Source organism: Saccopteryx bilineata, chromosome 10, assembly GCF_036850765.1.
Source record: "Saccopteryx bilineata isolate mSacBil1 chromosome 10, mSacBil1_pri_phased_curated, whole genome shotgun sequence".
Lineage (NCBI taxonomy): Eukaryota > Metazoa > Chordata > Mammalia > Chiroptera > Emballonuridae > Saccopteryx > Saccopteryx bilineata.
In genome coordinates this window covers 58115691-58138435 of record NC_089499.1, presented here as the reverse complement: position 1 = coordinate 58138435, position 22745 = coordinate 58115691, and the positions used below count along the sequence as shown (strand labels likewise).

Genomic DNA, 22745 nt, shown 5'->3' with positions numbered 1-22745 from the left:
CTTCCTGCTGCTCCGGTCCTCTCCTCTTTCCTTTCCCCCAGAGCCCCAGGTGGGTGGTTGTGAGAGAGATTTTCTGCATGATCTCTTTAAGAATAATCCTGGGTCTGAGAAATCCTTTTCTCACAAACAGTATCCTGACTTGTTTTGCGGCTAAATACTGTCCATATGCCTCTTCTAGGCTCTGGGGCTGCAGGCTGGGGCTTTGTTCCTAGGGCTCAGGACCCTCCCTTCTCTGCTAAACTCACTTCCCACCACACAAGTCTCTCCCAGCTGCAGTTCGCTCCCGGGAGCTGGGCAGCCCTCTCCGCATTTCCGCTTTCCCTTCCAGTCTCAGTGTGGCTTCTTCAGTGTTCCTTGGTTAAAGAGTCCTCTTAGTTTAGTCCAAAGTTGGTTTTTCCAGATGATGCTTCTTAAAGTTAAGTTGTAATCCACTTTGGTTCTGGGAGGTGGACGTTGGTACATCTGCTTGCTCCATTGCCATCTTGCCACTCCTCCTATGGCAAGTTTTGAAATCAGGTAGTGCAGGGGTCCCCAAACTACAGCCTGTGGGCTGTATGCGGCCCCCTTAGGCCATTTATCCAGCCCCAGCCGCACTTTCGGAAGGGGCATCATCTTTTTTTTTTTTTTTTTTTGTATCTTTCTGAAGCTAGAAATGGGGAGAGACAGTCAGACAGACTCCTGCATGCGCCCGACCGGGATCCACCTGGCACGCCCACCAGGGGTGAAGCTCTGCCCACCAGGGGGCGATGCTCTGCCCCTCCGGGGCGTCGCTCTGCTGCGACCAGAGCCACTCTAACGCCTGGGGCAGAGGCCAAGGAGCCATCCCCAGCACCCGGGCCATCTCTGCTCCAATGGAGCCTTGGCTGCAGGAGGGGAAGAGAGAGACAGAGAGGAAGGAGGGGGGGTGGAGAAGCAAATGGGCGCTTCTCCTATGTGCCCTGGCCGGGAATCGAACCTGGGTCCCCCTCACGCCAGGCCAATGCTCTACCGCTGAGCCAACTGGCCAGGGCCGCATCATCTTTTTTAATAGTGGTGAGAGGAGCACCGTTCCCATTGAAATACTGGTCAGTTTGTTGATTTAAATTTACTTATTCTTTAAATATTGTATTTGTTCCTGTTTTGTTTTGTTTTGACTTTAAAATTAGATATGCAGTGTGTGCATAGGGATTTGTTCATAGTTTTTTTTATAGTCCAGCCCTCCAACGGTCTGAGGGACAGTGAACTGGCCCCCTGTGTAAAAAGTTTGGGGACCCCTGAGGTAGTGTAAGTCCTTCAAATTGTTCTTTGTTGAGATTGTTTTATTTATTATGGGTCCTTTGAAATTATATATAGATATGAGTAGTACTGGATATAGTGCTCTATGACTATCAACTAGGTCAGTTTGTTTAATAGTGTTTAGGTATTATCTATACTTAGCGTTTTTCATTTCCTTGTTCTAGCAATTATTGAAAAAGGATTATAAAAATTTTTATCTATGTATGTAAATTTATTGATCTTATCACTTAATTTTGACAGCTTTTCCTTTATGTATTTTAAGACTTACTAGGTACAAACACATTTAGAATCATTATATTTTCTTGATTAATTGACATTTTATGATTATATCTGAGATATTTTTATCTCTGGAAACACTCTTTGTATTGAAATCTATTTTGTATATTTGGCATTACTATATTTACCCCATTTTAAAAATTTTAATGTTTTTTATTTGTAGATCTTATATTTTATACGGTCTGAAATCTTTTAACTAAAATGCATCCATTTTCACTTAATGCAATTATTGATATGGTTGGGTTTATGTCTATAATTTTGCTATTGATTTTTTTGTTCATCCCACAATATCTTTATTCCTTTCCTGCAGATGATTAACAACTATTACTATTTAGGATTCCATTTTATCTCTTATAATTTAAGATACTATTTTATTTTTTTTAGCCATTGCTCTACAGATATGTATCCTTAATTTATTACAGTTTACTGTCGGTCAAATAAGTTTGTAAATATGATGTATATATTTGCTCGCTTATAGTTTGCATTGGGTATGGGGGACAGGCTGTAAGCAGGCAGGATCCTTATAGCCTAAGGCTTCGTTTTAAGACTAAGCCTTTTCCACCTTTTAATACTAAGATCTTTTCAACTATGCTTTCCCCCACACCCTTGACTGTTGCATGATGTGGGGTGGTGTGCTCTTATGAGGAATCCCATTTATGCCTCAGATAAGTGGCTTTGTATCAGAGACTTTCTTATTTGTATATTGACTTAAAGGCTTTAATTTCTACACTATAAAAAAAAATGAGGCAGGCGGGGGGGGGGGGTGCAGGGCACACTTGCTCAGATCCTGTTATCAGTATTGGAGAGGAGAGGCAGCCAAGATGGCAGAGTGGTGGAGAAGCCAGTTTGTGCAGAGGTGAATAAGGCTGGTGGGGCCTTTGATTCTAGAAATACTTGGAAGAGTCAGTGGCTTTGGGAGTCCTGAATGGAAAGGGAAGTATTTTCCCACTATGTGTATTTCTCACCCACTGGGTGCGAGCTAGGATTAAAGGTAATGGCCACCAGTTCCTGGCTCTGTTGTTTCATTACTGTCTGTCTGAATCAAATGCGAACCTCCATGTGCCAGACAGCTGTGATGGTTGCCGTGGCTACTTGCCATGCATCTTCTATTACTTCATATTATATTATTTCACATATATTATTAAGAACTTTACAATAGTAAAGTTCCATTTAGCTACCTTCTACCTTTTGTGCTGTCATATGATTTACTTTGACATGTTATAGTCCCCATAATACTATATTATTACAATAAGTCCTCACTTAACATCAATAGGTTCTTGAAACTGCAGCAAAATGATGTATAACAAAATCAATTTTACCATAGGCTAATTGATATTAACAAATGTTAAGTTCCTATGGTAGCTCATCAACATTATAACAAAAAGTGAACAAAACATTATTTAAGAACCAGCTATGTTTTTACTTTAAATAATTATCTTTTAAAGAAATGAAGAAAATTCTATCTTTACCTTTATGTTTACTCTTTTTGGTATTCCTTATTATTATTATTTTTTTTACAGAGACAGAGAGAGAGTCAGAGAGAGGGATAGACAGGGACAGACAGGAATGGAGAGATGAGAAGCATCAATCATTAGTTTTTCGTTGCGCATTGCAACACCTTAGTTGTTCATTGATTGTTTTCTCATATGTGCCTTGACCGTGGGCCTTCAGCAGACCAAGTAACCCCTTGCTCGAGCCAGTGACCTTGGGCTCAAGCTGGTGAGCTTTTGCTCAAACCAGATGAGCCCTTACTCAAGCTGGCAACCTTGGGGTCTCGAACCTGGGTCCTTCTGCATCCTAGTCCGACGTTCTATCCACTGCGCCACCGCCTGGTCAGGCAGTGTTCCTTATTTTTTAATGTATAAATTTTTATCTGGTATTATCTTTAGCATGAAGAATTTTCTTTAATACTTCTTGTAGTGCAGATCTGCTGATGACCAATCCTCTTGGCTTTTGTCTAAGAATTTCTTTATCTTACCTTTTAAAGAGTTTTTTGCTGAACACAGAATTCTAGTTTTTTCTTTCAGCTTTTTAAAGACATCATTCCACTGTCATATGGCTTGCACTATTTCTAAAAATAAGTTATTTGAATAATCTTATCATTTTCTCCCAGTATGTAATTGCCTTTTTCCCATTGGTTTCTTTCAAAATGCTATATTTTTAATTTCAGTAATTTGAATTTGACATGTCTAGGTGTGCTTCTCTTTGTGTTTTTACTGCTTGGGGTCTATTAAGCTGTATTTCAGCCATTATTTTCTTAATTTTTTTATTTTAAATGACTTACTCATTTTAGAGAGAAGAGGGAGATGGGGGGGGGAAAGAGAGAGAAGGAGAAAGGAACAGGAAGCATGGACTCACTTGTGCCTTGACCAAGCAAGCCCAGGTTTCGAACCAGCGACCTCAGCGTTCTAGGTCGACACTTTATCCACTGCACCACCGCAGGTCAGGCAGCCATTATTTCTTTGAAAACTGCGTTCTTCTCCAATCTCTCTTCTGCTTCTGGGACTTCAATTTCACATATATCAGATTGCTTATTATTTGTCCTAGAGATCACAAAGTCTTCACTGATTTCTTTTTCCCTTGACTTTCCAATCTGCTACTTATTTATTTCAGATAATGTATTGTTTCTATTTCTCTACTGTGAATTGTCATCTGTTCCTTTATTATGGTCATTCTTTCCTTCTATTCCTTGAAAAGGTTTATAGTAGCAATTTAAAAATCTTTGACTATTAATTGTAATACTTTTGTCATCTCTCAATTTGTTGTAATTAACCACCCCCCAACCTTGATTATGAATCATGTTTTTCTGTTTCTTTTCATAACCTGTAGTTTTAATGATATGTGGAAACATTTGGGAAACATCTGGATTTTGGTGTCTTCCTTTAATGGGTGTTGACTTTTGATTTGGCAGGTGTTTAATTAATTGGCCACTTGGCCTCATCCTTCTGAAGTCTGTTTGTAAGAACTGTTAGGGAAGTTTAGAATGACTCTTACTCTGGGGCTAAAGTAACCTCACCCCTAATGCCTTGCTTCTTAGAGGTCTCAAATAAATGTGTAATTTATTCACCAAGGTCAATCTATTGTACTTCATCTGGGTAGAACTCCTCTGTCCACTAGCACTGTGAGATTTCCAGCTGTTTCAGTACCTATTCTTTACCATGCCTCAATAGTCTAACCTGGCACATTCAAATTAGTATATGGTCAGATATTTTAAAATATCCCTATTCAGATTTCTGGAGCCCCTTCTCTGCATATCTCTCTCTAATACTTTGCCCTGGAAACTCCAGCTATCTCAGCAGCCCTACCTCTGTTCTTTGCCTCTTCCACAAATAGACTGCTGACCTCTGCTGGGCTCTGCCTCCTGGTATTACAATTCTAAAAGCATCTCAGGCAGAAAGCCAGGAAATTGTGAGGGACATGTCATGAGTTTCCCTTCTCTTAGGGATCTCAATCCTATGCTGCCTACTTCTATCTTCTAAGGAAAAAGAAAAATTGCTTCATGTATTTTGACCAGTTTTACAGTCGTTTATCATGAAAGGTTCACTCTGGTACCGTTGCTACATTATAGCTGAAAGTGGACTAGAAAAGTCTTAAGTCGGTCTCCCCACACCCAGTCCTGGAATACCTATCTAATCCATTCATACTGCCACTGCCAGAGTGATTTTTATATGCAGATTTCCCCAAAATTTTATCGAGAAAACATTCAAACATTCATAAAAGTAGAAAGAACTATATGGTGAAGACCCAAATGCCTACCACTCAGATTCCACAATTAACATTTTCTTTATTACCTATCTACCCAACCTTCTAACTATCCACAAAGTCATCTTATTTCTGAAGCATTTTAAGCTGAAGATACCAGAATACAGAATAATATTTTATAAAACACAAATATAAATCACATTATTTCCTGCTTAGAATTCATCAGTGAGTTCCTTTACCCTTTAACTCATGACCTAAATCTGTGACATGGTCTAGAAGGACCTTAGTGATCTGTTCTCTGCTGATCAGTCATCCTCTCTTCTCTCCCCGCCTTTCCCTGCTCCCCAGGTGCCTGCCACCCTGCCTTGGCCCAGTTGCTCAAACATCCTCTGCTCCTTCCTATTGCAGAGTCTTTGCATGGGTTTTTCCTCTGATTGGAATTCTCCCCTACCTTCTCCTCCCATCTTGCTTGGATATGATGGCTAGTCATTCATCCTTCTCTTCCACCAGGACATGTCCCCTCACCCCTTAGGTATCAGTCGTGCCTGTTAACTACTCTCACAGCACAATGCACTTTCCTTTGCAAGAATTTATAAGTGTTTATAACCAGAATTTTTTTTGTCTCCCCTATTAGACATAAGCTTCATGAAGATAAGAACTCTGTTTTGTTTTCCCATCGTAGCCCCCAATACCTAGTAAGGTGCTTGGCAAATACACTACCACTGTGTAGGCACTTGAAAAAAAAATCATTGAATAAATGAATTTAAGCAATTTCTTCTTAAGAAGTCTAAGACAAAAAATGTTACCTAGCAAGACTTCCTGCTTATTAGTCTTTTATATTGAACCCAACCAGGTGATATAGGATTAGCCCTAAAGACTGCCTCCAGGCCAAACATAGTTGATTTATCCAATTAAGAAACCAAGTTATTAAGAAAAGTCCCCACCAGGAAATCCACAATTTTTTTAGTGGTCTTAGCCAAGCTAAAGTCTCACAGCTCTGTGGATCCACACCTTCATTCAGTCCTTAGAGACTGAATAAAACTCTGTCAGAGTTTTATTTCAGAGAAAATATTTTTCCACAGTATCTTTAAGTGTTTAAAATCAGACAGAGATCAACAACTCATTTTGTGCCTCTTTCTATGTGTTCTCATCTCACACACCAGGCAAAAATGACAGCCCTCCTTTGCTTCGGGACTGTGAGTGCTCTCATAGGGCAGGAACATACTTACACCTTGGGTGCATACATTTGCTGAAATATTAAAATGAAACTCCAGGAAAGGAACAACTGCTAAACTTTAATGAAAAAGAGTTTCCTATACTATGGACATAGTGGTCTCTGTATACTGAGCTGCCTTGCTATACCAGTATTTGATCTCTGTAAGCAATTTCACCAGCCTGCAAAAGACTAGTACACAGAAGGAAAAAAAAGACTGGTATAAGGTTGACACTCGCAAAGTATCTTAGAGGCAATCATCAAATGTTTCTCACAAGAAGGCAAATTATTAAATTCATAAATATCCCTCCCACTGTAAAAGTGATAGCAACTGTTCATGCCACTGATCAAATAGGGAAAATGGGAAAATTATGGCTTTAATTTCAACCGTTAAAGTACTGGAGGCTTTATGAAGAGCTGGGTCTGCTCATGAAAGCACAGCAATGAATTCTCTTCCCCTAGGATTTGGGATCAACAGACTAAGCAGCCTGCCCTGCAACACGGATGCCCTCAACTACTTCTCGCTTCTCCCACTGTCGATGGAGCAGCTGCTTAGGATAGAGCCTTCCATCGGCAAAATGGGTGCCCAGAGGTACCTCCTGGGTTCTCAGAGGTCTTTGTTGTGCATTATAAAGAAGAACTCGGTCAGGGACAGATGATAGCCACAGCTGACAAGTGAGAGAGCTCCACTAAATCTGTTGCTAGTGCCTGGCTGCTGTCCACTGCTGTTGCCAGGGAAACAGATGTCAGCTTGATGGAAACAAGGATCAGTGAAAACTTTCACTTACCTCGTTTTCACCGATCCCGACAGCCATTTCTATGGAAACAGTAGCTGTGAGCCAGGGGCAAAGAGGTTACCACTCACTTATTAGTGTCAGGTGTGGCTACCCGCCTGGGCACTTCAGGTACCATGGTACCAACAGGACCAGGGTCCAGCTGTCAGCTACCCCCGACAGCCTTTTAACTCCACAACAAGAAAATTCAGTGTTTAAAAGTACATATAAGTGTTTAGCTTGGTTCTTTATTCGAAAAAAAAAATTAGCATCCTTTCATTTGAAGCCAATACAGGGCTTCTTGTTCTACCAAAGCCAAACCATGAGCAGTTATTTGATCTTGCCCTCAACAATCAACCCCACTGACAACATAACTTCCAAGTTCAAGAAAACAGACATTCAATGTTGTGGACTAATCGTTTGCGTATTAGCCTAGACGAGCCAAAGACAGATCTAGCTAAATATTGGAAAGTACTTTGCTATAAGTCATCATTAAGGGTGTCTTTTTCTGGAATTGGGGCAACCTGACCATCACTAATTATACACAGGGAAAAAAGTGTTTTTAATTGTAAGAACCATCTATGAAGAATCCTCCACAATTTGTTTTTCTTAGTCTGTTGCCAAGATATGAAATCAACTCCTGAACTCTATACAATTTTACTCTAAACTACAGTGGTATCAGGCATACTGATAGCCTGCCTTTCCCATTACCTAACAGCATGCCGTTCAATGTTGTAAGCAATTTGGTGGCTCTTTTAAGATGCAGGATGTCAGAGGAGTATGTATAGGAAGGAAGAAATTCTGTTGTTCCTTTTCTATCAACAGAGGCTGGTAACGTGTTGAATGAGAGCAAAACCTAATCCCAGTCCATGAATAATTTATGAGTGTCTATTCCCAGAGGGTATGTCTCCACTTAAGAAACATTCACAAGTAATACAGCCACTATCTACTGATACATTTTTCCTCTATTGCCAACATTCAAAGGGTAAAAATCAGAGGCAATCTCCGATTCACCATGGCCCATGATGGTGTGAATTTAAGTGGACCAGGGTACAAATTACAATGCCTCAAACCTGCCCCTAGTCTGTATAATTCTGATATAATACAATCGACAGGCCCCACCACTACCACCACCTTCCCTCACCAGTGTCCCTCCACCTGCAGTTACACAAGGAAAGCACTCACACCTGGGTCTCTGCCTAGGCCCTGGGATCTGATGTATATCAGAAGAATGCAACCGTGAAATTCAAAACAAGCATGTGGTTTGAAAATGGCTCCTCTGTAATGCTTCACTTCATCCATGTAACCCTTTGAGTAGTACCAACGTTCATGTACGTTCTCATACCTCCTGACCATCCAGAGTACAATCAATTTATTTTAAAAATGTGTAAGGCAACATTAAAAAAAGGCATATGTATGTTCTTGTTTCCATAAATTGGTTATCAAACAAATATGATTTTAAGTTAATAAAACTGGAACTGGAACTAATTTCATTTTTTGGAAAAAAACACACCTCACTCCAGGGGTCAGCGAGCATGAAAAAAAACTTATTACTCAAAGGGTTAAGATAAACAGGCCTCTAGTAATACAAAATTGGATTAATTATTTAAAAAGGTGAACTAAGACCTGGTAGATTTGCAACTTATTGGGACACAAAGACACAAATTAATTTAGAGCTGAATGATTTCGAACTTAAAGACCAGGGGTCGGGAACCTATGGCTCGCAAGCAAGATGTGGCTCTTTTGATGGCTGCATCTGGCTCGCAGACAAATCTTTAATTAAAAAAATAATAACATTAAAAATATAAAACATTCTCATGTATTACAATCCATTCATTTCCTACCACTCATGTTCATGGTTGCAGGACAACACCAAATTTTTATTGGATAATGCCTAACATACATGGGTCGTTGTATGGCTCTCACGGAATTATTATTATTATTTTTTTTTGTATTTTTCTGAAGCTGGAAACGGGAGAGACAGTCAGACAGACTCCCGCATGCGCCCGACCGGGATCCACCCGGCATGCCCACCAGGGGGCGACACTCTGCCCACCAGGGGGTGATGCTCTGCCCCTCCAGGGCATCGCTCTGTTGTGACCAGAGCCATTCTAGCGCCTGGAGCAGAGGCCAAGGAGCCATCCCCAGCGCCCAGGCCATCTTTGCTCCAATGGAGCCTCGCTGGCTGAGGGAAGAGAAGAGAGAGACAGAGAGGAAGGAGAGGGGGAGGGCTGGAGAAGCAGATGGGCGCCTCTCCTATGTGCCCTGGCCGGGAATCGAACCCGGGACTTCTGCACACCAGGCCGACGCTCTACCACTGAGCCAACCAGCCAGGGCCGGAATTACATTTTAAAATATGTGGCGTTCATGGCACTCTCAGCCAAAACGGTTCCCGACCCCTGTTATAGACATTGGTTGAGTTTACATTCATTCTGATGTCATAAAATCTGGTTTACAAAGAGCACTTATCTTCCAAGAATACACAAGGGCTGCTTAAAAAAAGGAGTCTTTCAAATATTTTTCATAAGATGCTGGCAAAATCAAAGCTTTGAATTCATAGGCAAATAAGTGATTTTAATCTGTTTTTTAAAGCAGGCCCAGGAGGTGGTTTATGTAGTAATATCTTTAGTACTCATTGGCTATGTCAGTATATATATACACATGAGTATATAATAAAATATTTAAAAGTATAACTTTGACTCTCAGCTAATTCAGGCCTACCTTGGCCAATAATTATTAATTGGTTTCAAAGGACTGAGCTGATTAGAATTTTCCTTGCATCAAATCCCATTTTCTACACTTTTACTTAAGCCGTCATGAGAGCAATGACCAAGCACTCCGCACTCTTCTGCCTACTGAATCTTCATGAAGCTCGCTGTTGTAGCTGCATTTCACAGATAAGGAAAGTGAAACTGAAAGAGGTAAGTATTTGCCCCAAACCTCACATGGTGAAATGGAAGAGCACAGATGCAAGTCTTGGTGACCCAACTCTAAAGCCAGCGGGTTTAACCAGTATGTTACAGAAATGCCACGACCCCCAAGTTGTGCCCCCAAATCACTATCAGATATCACTTCAATTGCAATGATTCAGAGCTGCATAATCCTCTATAGCTGACAAAGAATCCTTAGACCCTCCTCTTGGAGGGCACAGAATACAGTATTAATGTGTGTACAGGGCTTGTTTCTATGGTCACTTCCTGAGAAATTCAGAAAATGGTACACTTCAGCAAATTTCCAAAGTACCCCTCTGGCTGTTCCACTTCACCCAGGGAGAGGATCATGGATTTAATATGCAGATACATTACATGAGTAATATCCTTTGTACATTTTTTGAAGCACTTCTGCATTTATTAGCTGATTTAAAGCCAGCCATCCTGTGGGGAAGGTAGATGGTGGGATCATCCCTGTTTGAGGGAGAAGAAGACTGAGGCCCAGGGCTACCATAGTGTGTGACACTGGCTGGACCATACATAACCCAGATCTTCCAGTTTCCTTCCCATCCACCACTGCCTTTTCTAGGGTCTGAACTCTAGCTTACAGCAGGTGTGCCTAGCATCAGGTAGGTCCTGCAGGTGAAGAGCTGAGCCCATTGCCCACGATACCCCCATCCCCTGGGAATCGGGTAATACTTCTAAAGAAACAAAGCCCTGAAACACCAGTATGTTCTCTTCTTTTGCCTCTTTACTGACAAAAACCTCAACAGAGACAAAGAGTTAAACGAACAATTTTAAAAATGAAAAATCACCAAGCTTCTAAAAAGCCAGCATGACAGGAGACATCCCCTGTCTGAATTGTAGATTTCAATGAAACATTCTTTCTAATTGCTGGTCACAGTGGGACCATCCCCTCAATGACAACTTAATGTGAGCCTGAGACATGAGCCTGAGACAAGAGCCAGAGACACTCCGGCCCCTCCCACGAGCACTAGCATCAGGGAGGAAGGTCTTTGAATGTGTTCATGCCTGGCTGCACAGATGTGCAGTTCGTGAACTTTATACTCACCTTGAGAAAAAGGCTCCATTGTAAAATCAAAGATTTTCCCAAAGCATCAGTCTTAGAATGTTTTAAAAGTGGACCAACAATAAATCAGGTGGCAGATTAAAATCAACTCAAGAGACAACAGCAAGGCACAGCCACACAGAAAAAGGAACTGAGGAGCAGACACAGACGCTTCCCAAGGTTAACAGACTGAAAGACACGTCCATGTTTCACAGTTCTTCATCAGAAGGCTACAGCATGGTCTTACATTTCCAATGGGAGTCTTTTAATTCGGTGCTTTGGGGATTACATTTGTATTGGTCTGATGGTTCCTAAGGGGCTTTGCAATGTAAGTTGTCTTCCTTGTAATATTTACATTTTTCTAGTTTTGTAATCACTCTAGTGTTCCCTAAAAAAAAATAATAATAATAACTGTGGCCCAGGCCGGTGGCTCAGTGGATAGAGTGTCAGCCTGGCATATGGACGTCCTCAGTTCAATTCCCAGTCAAGGCACACAGGAGAAGCGACCATCTGCTTCTCTCCCACCCCCTCTCCCCTCCTCTCCTTTCCCTCCCACAGCCAGTGGCTCTATTGGTTTGAGCATGGCCCCGGGTGTTGAGGATAGCTAGGCTGGTCTGAGCAGTCAGCCTCAGGCGCTAAAGATAGCTCAGTACTCCACGGGGTCCAGACAGGGCTGCCGGGTGGATCCCAGCTGGGGTGCATGCAGGAGTCTGCCTCAATATCTCCCCTCCTCTCACCTAAAAAAAAAAATCTTAAGATTAAAATTAAAATATTTTAAAATTGCTTTAACAAGAAGATGAATACCAATGACCCACTTTTATTTCTGGTTGCTTTGGGGGAAAATCAAGGGGAGCAACTGGGCAGAGAAGGCCAGGTCATTGTCAGGGTAGGTGGGGGCCTTCCAAGCTCCTCGGGTTTCGCCAGTAGACGCCTTACCATCTTACAGGATCCAGCCCACAGCCCCTCGTCTTCTAGCTCTGCTCCAGCTTGGTCCTCCTGCACTCCTGAACAACAGTCTCTCCCACCAGACAGTGAATGTCTGAACACTAGGCTCCATCTGTGCCTTAGACATCCTGGCACCCCTGGTCTCTGGCCCAGAGCCGGGCACTCAACAGAACTCAGGAAATGCTGGCCAAATTAGCCAACACACAGAGAGGCTCTGCTTTGCAGACATGGTTCTTACCTTACACAAAACGCCTCTCAGTAATTCCTATTAAAGTTGCCTCCTGTGTGGGGCAGCCCATGGGAACATGAACTGACAGTAAATATCACTAGAAAGTCTTAGCTTTTATTTTAAAAATCCATGTGTTGTTTGCATTCTCCTTCATAAGGGACCTAGTTTTGTTTTTATACAAAAATGCTCTCTAAATTACTTTAAATGGAATTATTTCCCCCCAAAATAAACTTCAGTTCCATGGGGCTGGGAGTCTTTTTTATCCTCAAGATTTGGGTACCCCCAGGGGGTGCATATTTAATGCTCAGGTCTAATGAGGAGGCCCCTCCTCCCACCTTTTCCTTTTTTCTTTTTAAAACTGCTTCATCATGCCAGGGTGACGGTTCCTGCTCTGCGATAAGGCGTGTCACTGGCACTGTTAAAATTAGTGGTTTCCATGGCCTCAGTCAGTTTAGTTGGGTTTAGGAGACAGAGGCACCAAGCAACTCACAACAGAATGGCTGTTAACCTTGTACAGGCTGTTCCTGTGGTAAAATTATGCAGGATGCTGTTTCTCCAGGATAAATTCCACCCTTACAACACCAATATCCACCTCAAGCCACAGAGGTTCATTAGGAGGAAGGCACTTTTAGAGTTTGAAGTGAGAGAACATGAGGCTTGAGGAGTCACTTATCTCTAGAAGGAAGCTTTGGTAGGGGTGGGGGACCAGGGTATGTTTTCACCACCACCGCCCCCAACTCAGTCCTAGCCACCCGCCCACTTCTCTCACTGTGTGGCATGGCTCCTGGGCCATTTCTAGAGAGGGCCTTCACATGATAGTTTGTGTCTATGTGTAAAACTGACCACACCTGGCCAAGGAGAATTCCAAAATGCTCATCCCCTGAAAACAGGCAGGGAGGTCAGAGGAAGATGAGTAAAAGAAGCAGAGATGGATAACTAACTGACTTGGCTTTCTGGTCTGGAAAAGGCAGTGTCACAAAAAATGTGATCAAGTTCTCTTCACTGACTCAGCATTGCATGAAGACATGGCTTCCCCAAGACACAAGCTCCACAGCTCCAAGAGGAAGATAAAGTGAGTGACAAGAAGATAAACTCACTCGGAAACAAATCCATCACAGTATTTCCTGAGGATGTCCGCACTCGGTGAGTAGCAGAGGCTCTTTGGGGAGACGGGCACCTCCTGGCCTCCAGTATACCCCAGCAGTCCCCTGTCCCCACCAGCAGTATACTCCCCAGCTGGGGCTGCTTCTGAGAGAGCCTAGACAGTCCCGCTTCCTTCCTTGTCTAGGGTATGTGCAGGATGGTGAGGATGCACAGCTGCCCTGAGGGGCTCTCGGACAGCAACTAGTCAGGGTAGAGCCCAGAAACACAAGAAGTCCCCTTCCTGAGCCAGTCTCCCCCGAACCCTGTCTACAGAGGGTCAATCACAGAGCTGATGTGGTAAACAAAATGAAATTCCCAAACTGATGACTGAGTAACGAGGACTATGATAAGACCAAAATACATGTGTGTGCAATAGTGATCATTACTCTGTGTTTAAGAAAGATTCTACCAGTTAAGATTAAACATGAATTAGAGGGCAAATTCTCACAGTGACAGCACTAGAAAACCAAATTAATAAATAATCCCTATTCGAAGGATATAAGATTTTGAAATTTGTTCAGTATTTATGTGTTAATGTAGGCTTATTTTTCCTTCAGGATGAAATATGAAACACAGTGGAAATAGTCATGATTATTTCAAAGGGCCAGGTTATATACCAATGGGAAAAGAACCATAAAAGAGGCCCCTTCCTGGGGGAGACCGAGGCTGGGACTCCTTTTCCTCACTGGTAATCCACTTCTGCAAATTAATGCAACTGGCTTCAGGGAAACGTTTTCATTAAATTAATGGTATTTGGCAAGCATCAGAGACATGGAATCTCACAGACAGATACAGGCAGGAAGAATCACAGTTCAATCCAAAAGCAACACACAGGAGGGGACATCAGAATCCACAAGCATGCAAAGGAGCTGCAGGGCAGCTGGGGGACACACAGAGCCGCCTCCCACGAGGCAGCAAGATGCACAACATGGATCCAACTGCTTACCCACTAAGGACACCAAGAACCAGGTTAAGGACGAAAAATGAGCCAAGGATTATCAGACTAACAAAATACACCCATGGCCATTCCCATCCTATCGCATCATTTACCTGTAAAACGTAAGGAGATCAGTTATCAGTAATCTATTTACTAAAGAGCGAAGCCCCCAGTGCAGCTGCTAGACCACTCAGGGGCTTTGATGGGAGCTCAGTGCTCCTAGACAGGGTCCCCACCTAGGGCCTTCTGGGTTTTTTTGTTGTTGTTGGTGGTGGTGGTGTTTTTGTCTTCAAATAAGGACAAGTCCTGCTGCTAAATTCTGTGGGCTACCAAAAGTCAGCCAGGACCAGCTCAGTTAGCTACTGTTTTGTACCAATTAATCTGCATTACATTTGGACTCTGACCAATAAAGCAATTATAAATGTATCTCATTTTAGGACATAACAAAAGGGAAAGCAATGGAAACTATTTATATCCCAAGCAACAACGCTGATTGATTTCTGGTCAATAATGATTCTATAGCTTTCTTTCATGAAGGTTGGTGAGGTTCCAGGAAACACTGCAATGTGGGAAGCCTCGGCAGGAAAGAAAGCATCTTGGAGGACATAGAAGGCATCTGGCACCCACCCGACAGCCCCCATCTAGCAAAGCCTGTGTGGTCTTGGCAACTGTCCTTAGGACTCTGCTTTCAAGATGAAAGAGGTGTAGCTTACCCGCTCAATACACCAAGTACAAGATTTAGTACGAAAAATGACCCAAAGATGACGAGACTGACAAAATACACCCAGGGCAATTCAAATCCCATAGCATCATTCATCTGTAAGAAATAAGATGGTCTCATAGGAGTGGGTTAATGAGAGAATCTAGTAAGGAAAGAGGGTCACATTAGAGACAGCATTCTATACATTTAATGAAACATTTACTTAGATTCAAATCAGAGACAACAGTAGCCGAGACATATTCATTATATATTCCTAACACACACATGCGCGCGCATGTGCACACACACACAGATACTCTCATCAAAGCTTTCAGGGCAAATAGCCAACTCTGGCCACTAGTAGGGAGTCAGCTGCCTGGATAAGGGCTTTTCAGAAAAGATCTTGGTAGAGGACAAAACTAGTGCTTAGCTGAAAACTATTTTCTACTCTGTCCAAGTTGTTAGTTTTATTATTATTATTATTATTGCTTTTAAAATTTGTGATGGTGGAGAAGTCTTAGTTATAGAAACAAATTAACATTCGACTCTATAAGTTCTATTCTTAGGGGGAAAAAAACCCTAAAATAATAACTTTCCATTGGAAGCCAACCTTCCAAGAAAACCTAACCCACCTTAAATTGAGATTGAATCTGGATTGCCCTCAATCATTAAAGTGCAAGCACAGATAAACTAATGCAAAGAAGGCAACTGTTCAGCAGTCAGGGGACTGGTACATGTTCAAGGGTGCTCTTGGGAATGAGAAGTTCACAACTGCACCACAGGAAGGACCCAGGAGAAGGAAAAAGCCCTTACCCCTTACCCCCCACCCCTCTTCTCTCTCTCTCTCTCTCTCTCTCTCTCTCTCTCTCTCTCTCTCTCTCACACACACACACACACACACCCCTATCTTGGACCTACACAACCCAGCCTGGGAAAGCTGGCTTCAGCTATGAGCTGACTGGCTCATCAAGAGGAACCCTATCCCCCTACTGTGGGACATGCTCAAGCAGGACAGTCCCACGTGTCTCCTCTCCCAGGAGAGGTTTGGTCACGAGCAGCTTTCATGCTGGAGCAAATGCTTGAAGGTTCAAGGCTGAGGGCACTTTCTAACAGCACAGGTCAGTGCTAAATTGGGCAAATGCTTCTCCCAGGAAGGAGATGTTAAGGACCAGTCGGGGACAATGAATGACTCCAGGCCAGACTTTGCTGAAACACCCAGAATCTCTGGCCAGTAGAACCCTACACAGTGCAGGCCGATTCACGGCTCTTGCCTTGCAGGTGCACGCCCTTAGGCATTAAGCTTGTGTTTTCCTCCACACAATGTGACTCCAGGTTTCGCTTTACAGAATGAGGCTCCTGCATTTCACTGTTTGCCTCATGCAGAAGCCAAACAGGAGAAGAGAACATTTATAAAAAATTGCCTAACATCTGTTGCTGAAGTCTCGGGAAAGGACATTAAATCCCTTATGAAACACCTGTTTGGCCACATGGAAATGGATGTGCTTAATAGAACTCATATCAGTCTGCACATCTTACATTGGCAATTAGAGTAATGAATGAGCCAAGGCCATGGCTGCAATTGTTGATCTAATTAAGGTAGATAAACTAATTTCAGCAGGAAGGCAGAGGATAATTCTTCCAAAGTGACTACACCACCAAATTTATTTAAAAGCTCATGTGTGGAGGACAAGAAACAGGCTGCCTAGTGTAGTGGCCAGAGCCCAGCCTGGTATCAGGACCTTTCACAGGGTCTCTCTGGACCAGTTTCCTCTCAGTTAAAACAGGAGTACATATGACAGGAGAGAGGATACTCTCGGATGGGAGACAGGTGTTCAAAGCTAAGACTTCCACAGGGAGACCTCACTTTCCTAAAATTCTGGCAAAGTCAGTGTGGGCTGTGCCCTCTGCTTCACTATCCTCATTCGGGCCTCAGTCTCATGTTCTAGGAAATGGCTCTAGTAACAGCTGTCTGCTCCACTTGGGAGGAAACATTTATTAAAAATTAAAGACATGCCTGACCAGGCGGTGGCGCAGTGGATAGAGCGTCGGACTGGGATGTGGAAGACCCAGGTTCAAGACCCTGAGGTCACCAGCTTAAGCACGGGCTCATCTGATTTGAGCAAAAGCTCACCAGCTTGGACACAAGGTCGGTGGCTTGAGCAAAGAGTTACTCAGTCTGTTGCAGCCCCAAGGTCAAGGCACGTATGAGAAAGCAATCAATGAACAACTAAGGTGTCACAATGCACAACGAAAAACTGATGATTGATGCTTCTCATCTCTCCGTTCCTGTCTGTCTGTCCCTGTCTATCCCTCTCTCTGACTCTCTCTCTCTGTCTCTGTAAAAACAAATAAATAAATAAAAAATAAAGACCTTTTTAAATTCTTAGGAGTCTTCAATAGATCCACATTTGCTAAAATCAGAAATATCACCTGGAATGACAGCTGGGGGCGAAGGAGTGGCTATTGCTAAACAAAGGCCACAGGAGACTCTCTGGATCTCCAGAAGTTGGGGAACAAAGAGAATGCAAGCTTCAAGGGCCAGTCTTTTTCCCAACTCAACCTTCTCAACCCAGTCTCTTTAGAGGCTGGTATTTCTTAGGCCTGATCACATATATAGGGTAAGTCAGAACTGGTAAGCTGTTCCCCAAAATAGCCACGTGAAAATTGAAGACTCTGCTTGGGATTTTGTCTGCATAGTCTTTATCAACAATGAAGAAATCGGCATGAGCTGAACCACTTCAATTTAGATTTTTAAAATATTTATATCCAAGTCATCAGGTGGAGCCACCTGGTACCCAGGAAATAATATTCTATTGAGTTTGTTTTCCCTTACTTTAAAGGTTGAAATACACATTCATGTCTCCAATTAGGGGCCAACCTATGGCTTTCTGTCTTTTCTAACTGTTGAAAAGACCACTGGAAACTTGGGATACTTGTAGCTCCCCCGAGCATGGACTAAGAGAACGGTGCAGAAAGGCAAGCCCTTGGCCAACTAGAGAGGAATTTCCCAGGTACCTTGAATGAAGCCAATGGTCAACTTGACCATGAAAATGTCCTATTAGATAGAGTCTGACAGCCAGCACCTCCAGAAGTGTGCTCACTGAGAAAGTGCTTGATGAGAAGGGCAGAGGCCGTACATGATTTACATGGATGGTTCTCTCCTAAAACCAATACCATTTTAATTTCTTACATTCAAAAACACTTCCTCTGAGTTGAAGGAAAAAAATGGATTATATTTTGCATTTTATAACAAAATTAAAACCCAAAGAGTTTTAGTGGCCTATCCAAGGTCACACACCCAGCCCCATCCCAGCCTCAATGTTCTTTTCCTTGCACTACACCCTCCTACCTCTGTGGCCAATAAATATGCATGGGTTGGGTGACCGCTTAATCATGTTTAAAGAGCTCAGTTTATAAAAGAGCTGTACAATACCTTTTCCCTACCAGAAGTTAATGACCCCCCCACACACTCCACAGGGGTCTGTTCTAGGTGTGTCTTTCTACCTATCAGGCTCATCTATATTTGCCCTCTCAAGACTGTTTGCCAGACTCTCTGGAGAGCTGAGCTCATGGTGAGCTCATGAACACCGACTGACGAGATGCAACATGATCCCTGGCAAAGACTCTGTCCACCATATACAAACACCTAAAGGACTGAGAAATTTGCTTGCCATCAATATTTAAAATCTAATCTCCTCAGTTATCTCACAAGATGTTTCCTTGATACCCTAATTGTGGATAAAAATCGGTATTTCAACATGGCCCATCTATCCCGAGGCAATAGGACTATATACACTTGGAGAATAATGGTAATTAGTATTTGTTGAGCACCTGCTCAGGCGAGGCACTGTGCTGGGTAGGGATGTTCTGGTCTGGAACATCCTAGCTGACCGTAACCCACAACATATAAGAAGGCTTGGTGCCTTGGCTCCTGCCTACTCTATGATGAGTTAATAAATGGAATCAACAAGTATTTAAAAACAACCTGATGTGTTTCAGAGACTAAGATCTTAGTGAACACTCTGGAAGACATTAGTTAGCTGCTCCCAAGTGTCCTAGAAGGGTTGGAAGATTTCCAAGGAAAGAATGCCAGATTCCTGCCTAGACCAGGGATCGACAAACTATGACCTGCAGGCCAAACTCACCCTGCCATCTGCTTTTGTATAACCCTTGAGCTAAAAAATGGTTTTTACATTTATAAATGGTTGGGGGGGGGGAATCAAAAGACTATTTCAGAACACATGAATGTTATACAAAATTCAAATTTCAGTGTCTTTAAGAAAAGTTTCATTGAAACAGAGTCACCCCATTTGTTTATATGTTGTTCATAGCTGCTTCTGAGTGACACGGCAGAGGGCCAACTGAGAGCTGTGACACAGACATTATGGTCTGCAAGGCCAAATATATTTACTATCTGGTCCCTTATAAAAAAAGTGTACAGGTCTCCATTCTAGATCAAGGAACATAACCACTTGCTTTAGGACCCTGGAGATGTTCAGTGGTCTCTCTATATTCCAGGGTTTCCATCCTCAAAATCCCAGACTTTCTATAAAGGGATACACACTGGGATAATGTTGAAAAATTACATGAATTCCTCCATCAGAATAAAGATGCTATGTGGTTCATAGATAATATAATTATATTGTCAAATTATTAACTCAGATTGTCATATTAACAATAGAGAATAATCATAGGATCTTAGGTGATACTTAAAGGTTCTCAGGAAAGCAAGTGGGAACTTGTTTCTTGGGTTCATGGAGTTTTCGCTCCTTTAATCGCACATTCCCAGAGGTTTCACTTGCTTGACAATAGGAAACTGTCTTAAGAGAATGTGCAGAAATGTAACCTGAAGTGTAAAATTGTCCATTAGTCAAGGCATGTTGGACCAGCAGTGAACAATTCACCTGGCCTACAGAGAGCTGAGAGGAGTCACAGATTTTTATTTAAAATAATAAATAAATAAAAATGTTGTTTTCTGTACTGTTTAGGGAAAGGATCAGAGTTTGGGCTATTTAAATGATACCTTTTTCTACTGATCAGAAATTTCAAGGGAAGACTGGAAACGAGACCTTAACTAATCTAACTAGGAGTTGTAACTTTTTAGATGATAACAAACCCTTTACTTAACTTGAGGGTCGCCTCTCATGACCATGGTCTTGGCTCATCCAATATAATCTCCCTCCTTCCTCTTCAAGAAAGGCATTGCCTTACAGATATAAATAACAGATGTGCATACACACACACACACACACACATACACACACATTCCTATGACAATAAGAAAAAAGGAGAAAAAAGGGGAGAAACAAGATATAACATGTTCAAATCTTATTACCAAACTAGACATACATTTTGGGGATGAAAATAAAAACATATCCTCATCTCTAACGTTGAGTATATAGGGATTTCTACAACCCTGTAAACGTGTTCATTGGTGAAGGGAAGCAAAAACCTGCTGTTCTCTGAAGATACAGACTAATATGAAATCCTGTACAAGTGTCTAAAATTTAGAAGCTACTTCTTGTGGGCCTTATAACTAGAGACTTCCCATTCAAGAAGTATATTATTACTAATTGCCTTTAACAAGTTATGATTGGAATCTTAGTTAATCTCATTTGGACTTGGGTTTAGGCTCAAAATCCACACATCAGCTGTTCTTCCCAGCAAGTCTTTGGCATGAAAAGTAATTTCTAAACTTCTGTGAGCTTTTTCAAATGCAACCAAACAAGTAAATAAACAAACTCAGCTCTGGGAATTGGCTGTTAAAATACTACTACTCTTCATTTATGGCAAACCCTTCTGGTGCTGTCAGGATCAAGAAGAACCAGACCCAAGCCATCAAAAGGGTGTCCATCTGTTTTCACAGCAGGTTGGATGGGCCCCACTTCATTCTACCCTCTCTGCCAGACTTCTTAGGCTCCAAAGAGAAAGGGAGAGTGAGTTTAGGACTTGTGCTGGGCTGATTTATATAACACTGAAGATGCAAGGGAAATATTATAATAGGGAAAAACCCATTTTGGCATTAGGGCTGTGCTAAGTTATGGAAAACATGAAAGGAATGCAATTTATGATTCCTACTTCTCTTTAGGATTCCAGTAAGGCAGCCTGCCTTTAGGTACAAAAGATCAATTTTAGCCCGTGGAAGCTTCTAAACCTAGGAAATAACCCTGGCTCTCTAAGAGTTTAATCAGGACAGCCCTGGCCTTCTGGGGTCCCTCCAAAAAGGGACTATGAGGCACATTCCACGAGAATTCCCCAGGCAGCACTGAGGAGTGCAGGAAACCAACGTCACACACCCTGCTTTCTAGAATGGAAACTAAAGCCCTGAGCAGGAAAGATGATAAGTCTTGCTGAGTGAAGAGAGGGTATGCTTCCCTTCCCAAAGAACTGACTTCCAAGTTTTTCTCAGCCAGCTCTCCAATGGCTCTAGCTAATGCAACACTGTTGTCCAAAGAAAGAATACTCCACTGACTCTCTCCCCATGCTGCTTACCCAGTAGAGCACATCTGTCCAGCCCTCCATGGTGATGCACTGAAACACGGTGAGCATAGCAAAGGCAAAGTTATCAAAGTTGGTGATGCCTCCATTTGGGCCAACCCAGCCGCTCCTGCACTCCGTGCCATTGGCGGTACACTGGCGTCCATTCCCTGAGAACGCACACGGTGCTGGGTCCTCTTCAGCTATGATATCTGCAAACAGAGCAAGAAGGCATCACCACCCAAGAAAGGAACATCGGGACACCTAAGCCTGAGGAAGCAGAGTACCCTTGCTAGAGCCTGGAACACCCTACCTCGCGTCTCTGCTGGCTCAGAATCCCACATGTCCATCAAGGTCCACTTCCCACAGCCTCCTCCGTGGACTCTGCCACTTCCCACACGCAGAGTCCACAGCTCTCCCTCTGTGCCACCCACAGCACCTTCCTCAAGGCTCCACAGATCAATGCTTTTGATTTGCCTCATGTTCTAGTTTTGGGGGTCCCCTTATCTTGCTTGCCAGGACACATTGCACGGGAAATCAGGACATAAAAGGAGATTAAATTCTTGTTTCTCATTTATTCTGAACATAATCCACACCAAAAACTGGCTCAGTAAATTTACTGGTACATTTGGGGCTTTTTTTTTTCTCTCACTCTCATTTTGTTTCAGATTTTCCCAAAACCACAAAAGTTGTTTAGGAGAAAATCTAATTTTTTTAAAAGCTGGGTTAGCTACTATTTTCATTACTCACCTGAGTCAGCAAAAAAACATGTTTTGTGCATTTTCCCAATAAAAAGTTCCAATCCTATAATAGCATAGATTATGATTACAAATAATACCAAAAGGGCTATATGAAGGAGGGGAACCATGGCTTTTATAATGGAGTTCAGGACAACTTGTAAACCTAGGAGAGAGAGAAATAAGTTTGTGAGCCAGGAAGAAAATTCAGTCATGCACATATATAATTCCTAATGGTGCCTGCTTTGCATATGACACACAGTAATAAAACTAATGCCTGAACAAAAATAGCATGTCAAAAGGAGGCTCTCCTGAAATGAGGGAGGTAAGAGAGAGGCA

General features: G+C 42.4%; 1 protein-coding gene across 5 annotated transcripts in view; it reads right to left on the bottom strand.

Moving 5' to 3' along the window:
- Positions 1-22745, bottom strand: part of CACNA1D (calcium voltage-gated channel subunit alpha1 D) — a 351028-nt gene that overhangs the window by 136318 nt on the left and 191965 nt on the right. For 4 of the 5 annotated variants that reach the window (XM_066245993.1, XM_066245988.1, XM_066245989.1 and 1 more), the window contains exons 6-8: positions 22420-22572; positions 21685-21881; positions 14502-14605 (exon numbers count right to left, since the gene is read on the bottom strand). In XM_066245993.1, coding sequence (XP_066102090.1) covers positions 14502-14605; positions 21685-21881; positions 22420-22572 — 454 coding nt within the window. Of the gene's footprint in view, positions 1-14501; positions 14606-15205; positions 15310-21684; positions 21882-22419; positions 22573-22745 lie in introns of all 5 variants that reach the window. The other variant, XM_066245991.1, reaches the window with a different exon arrangement.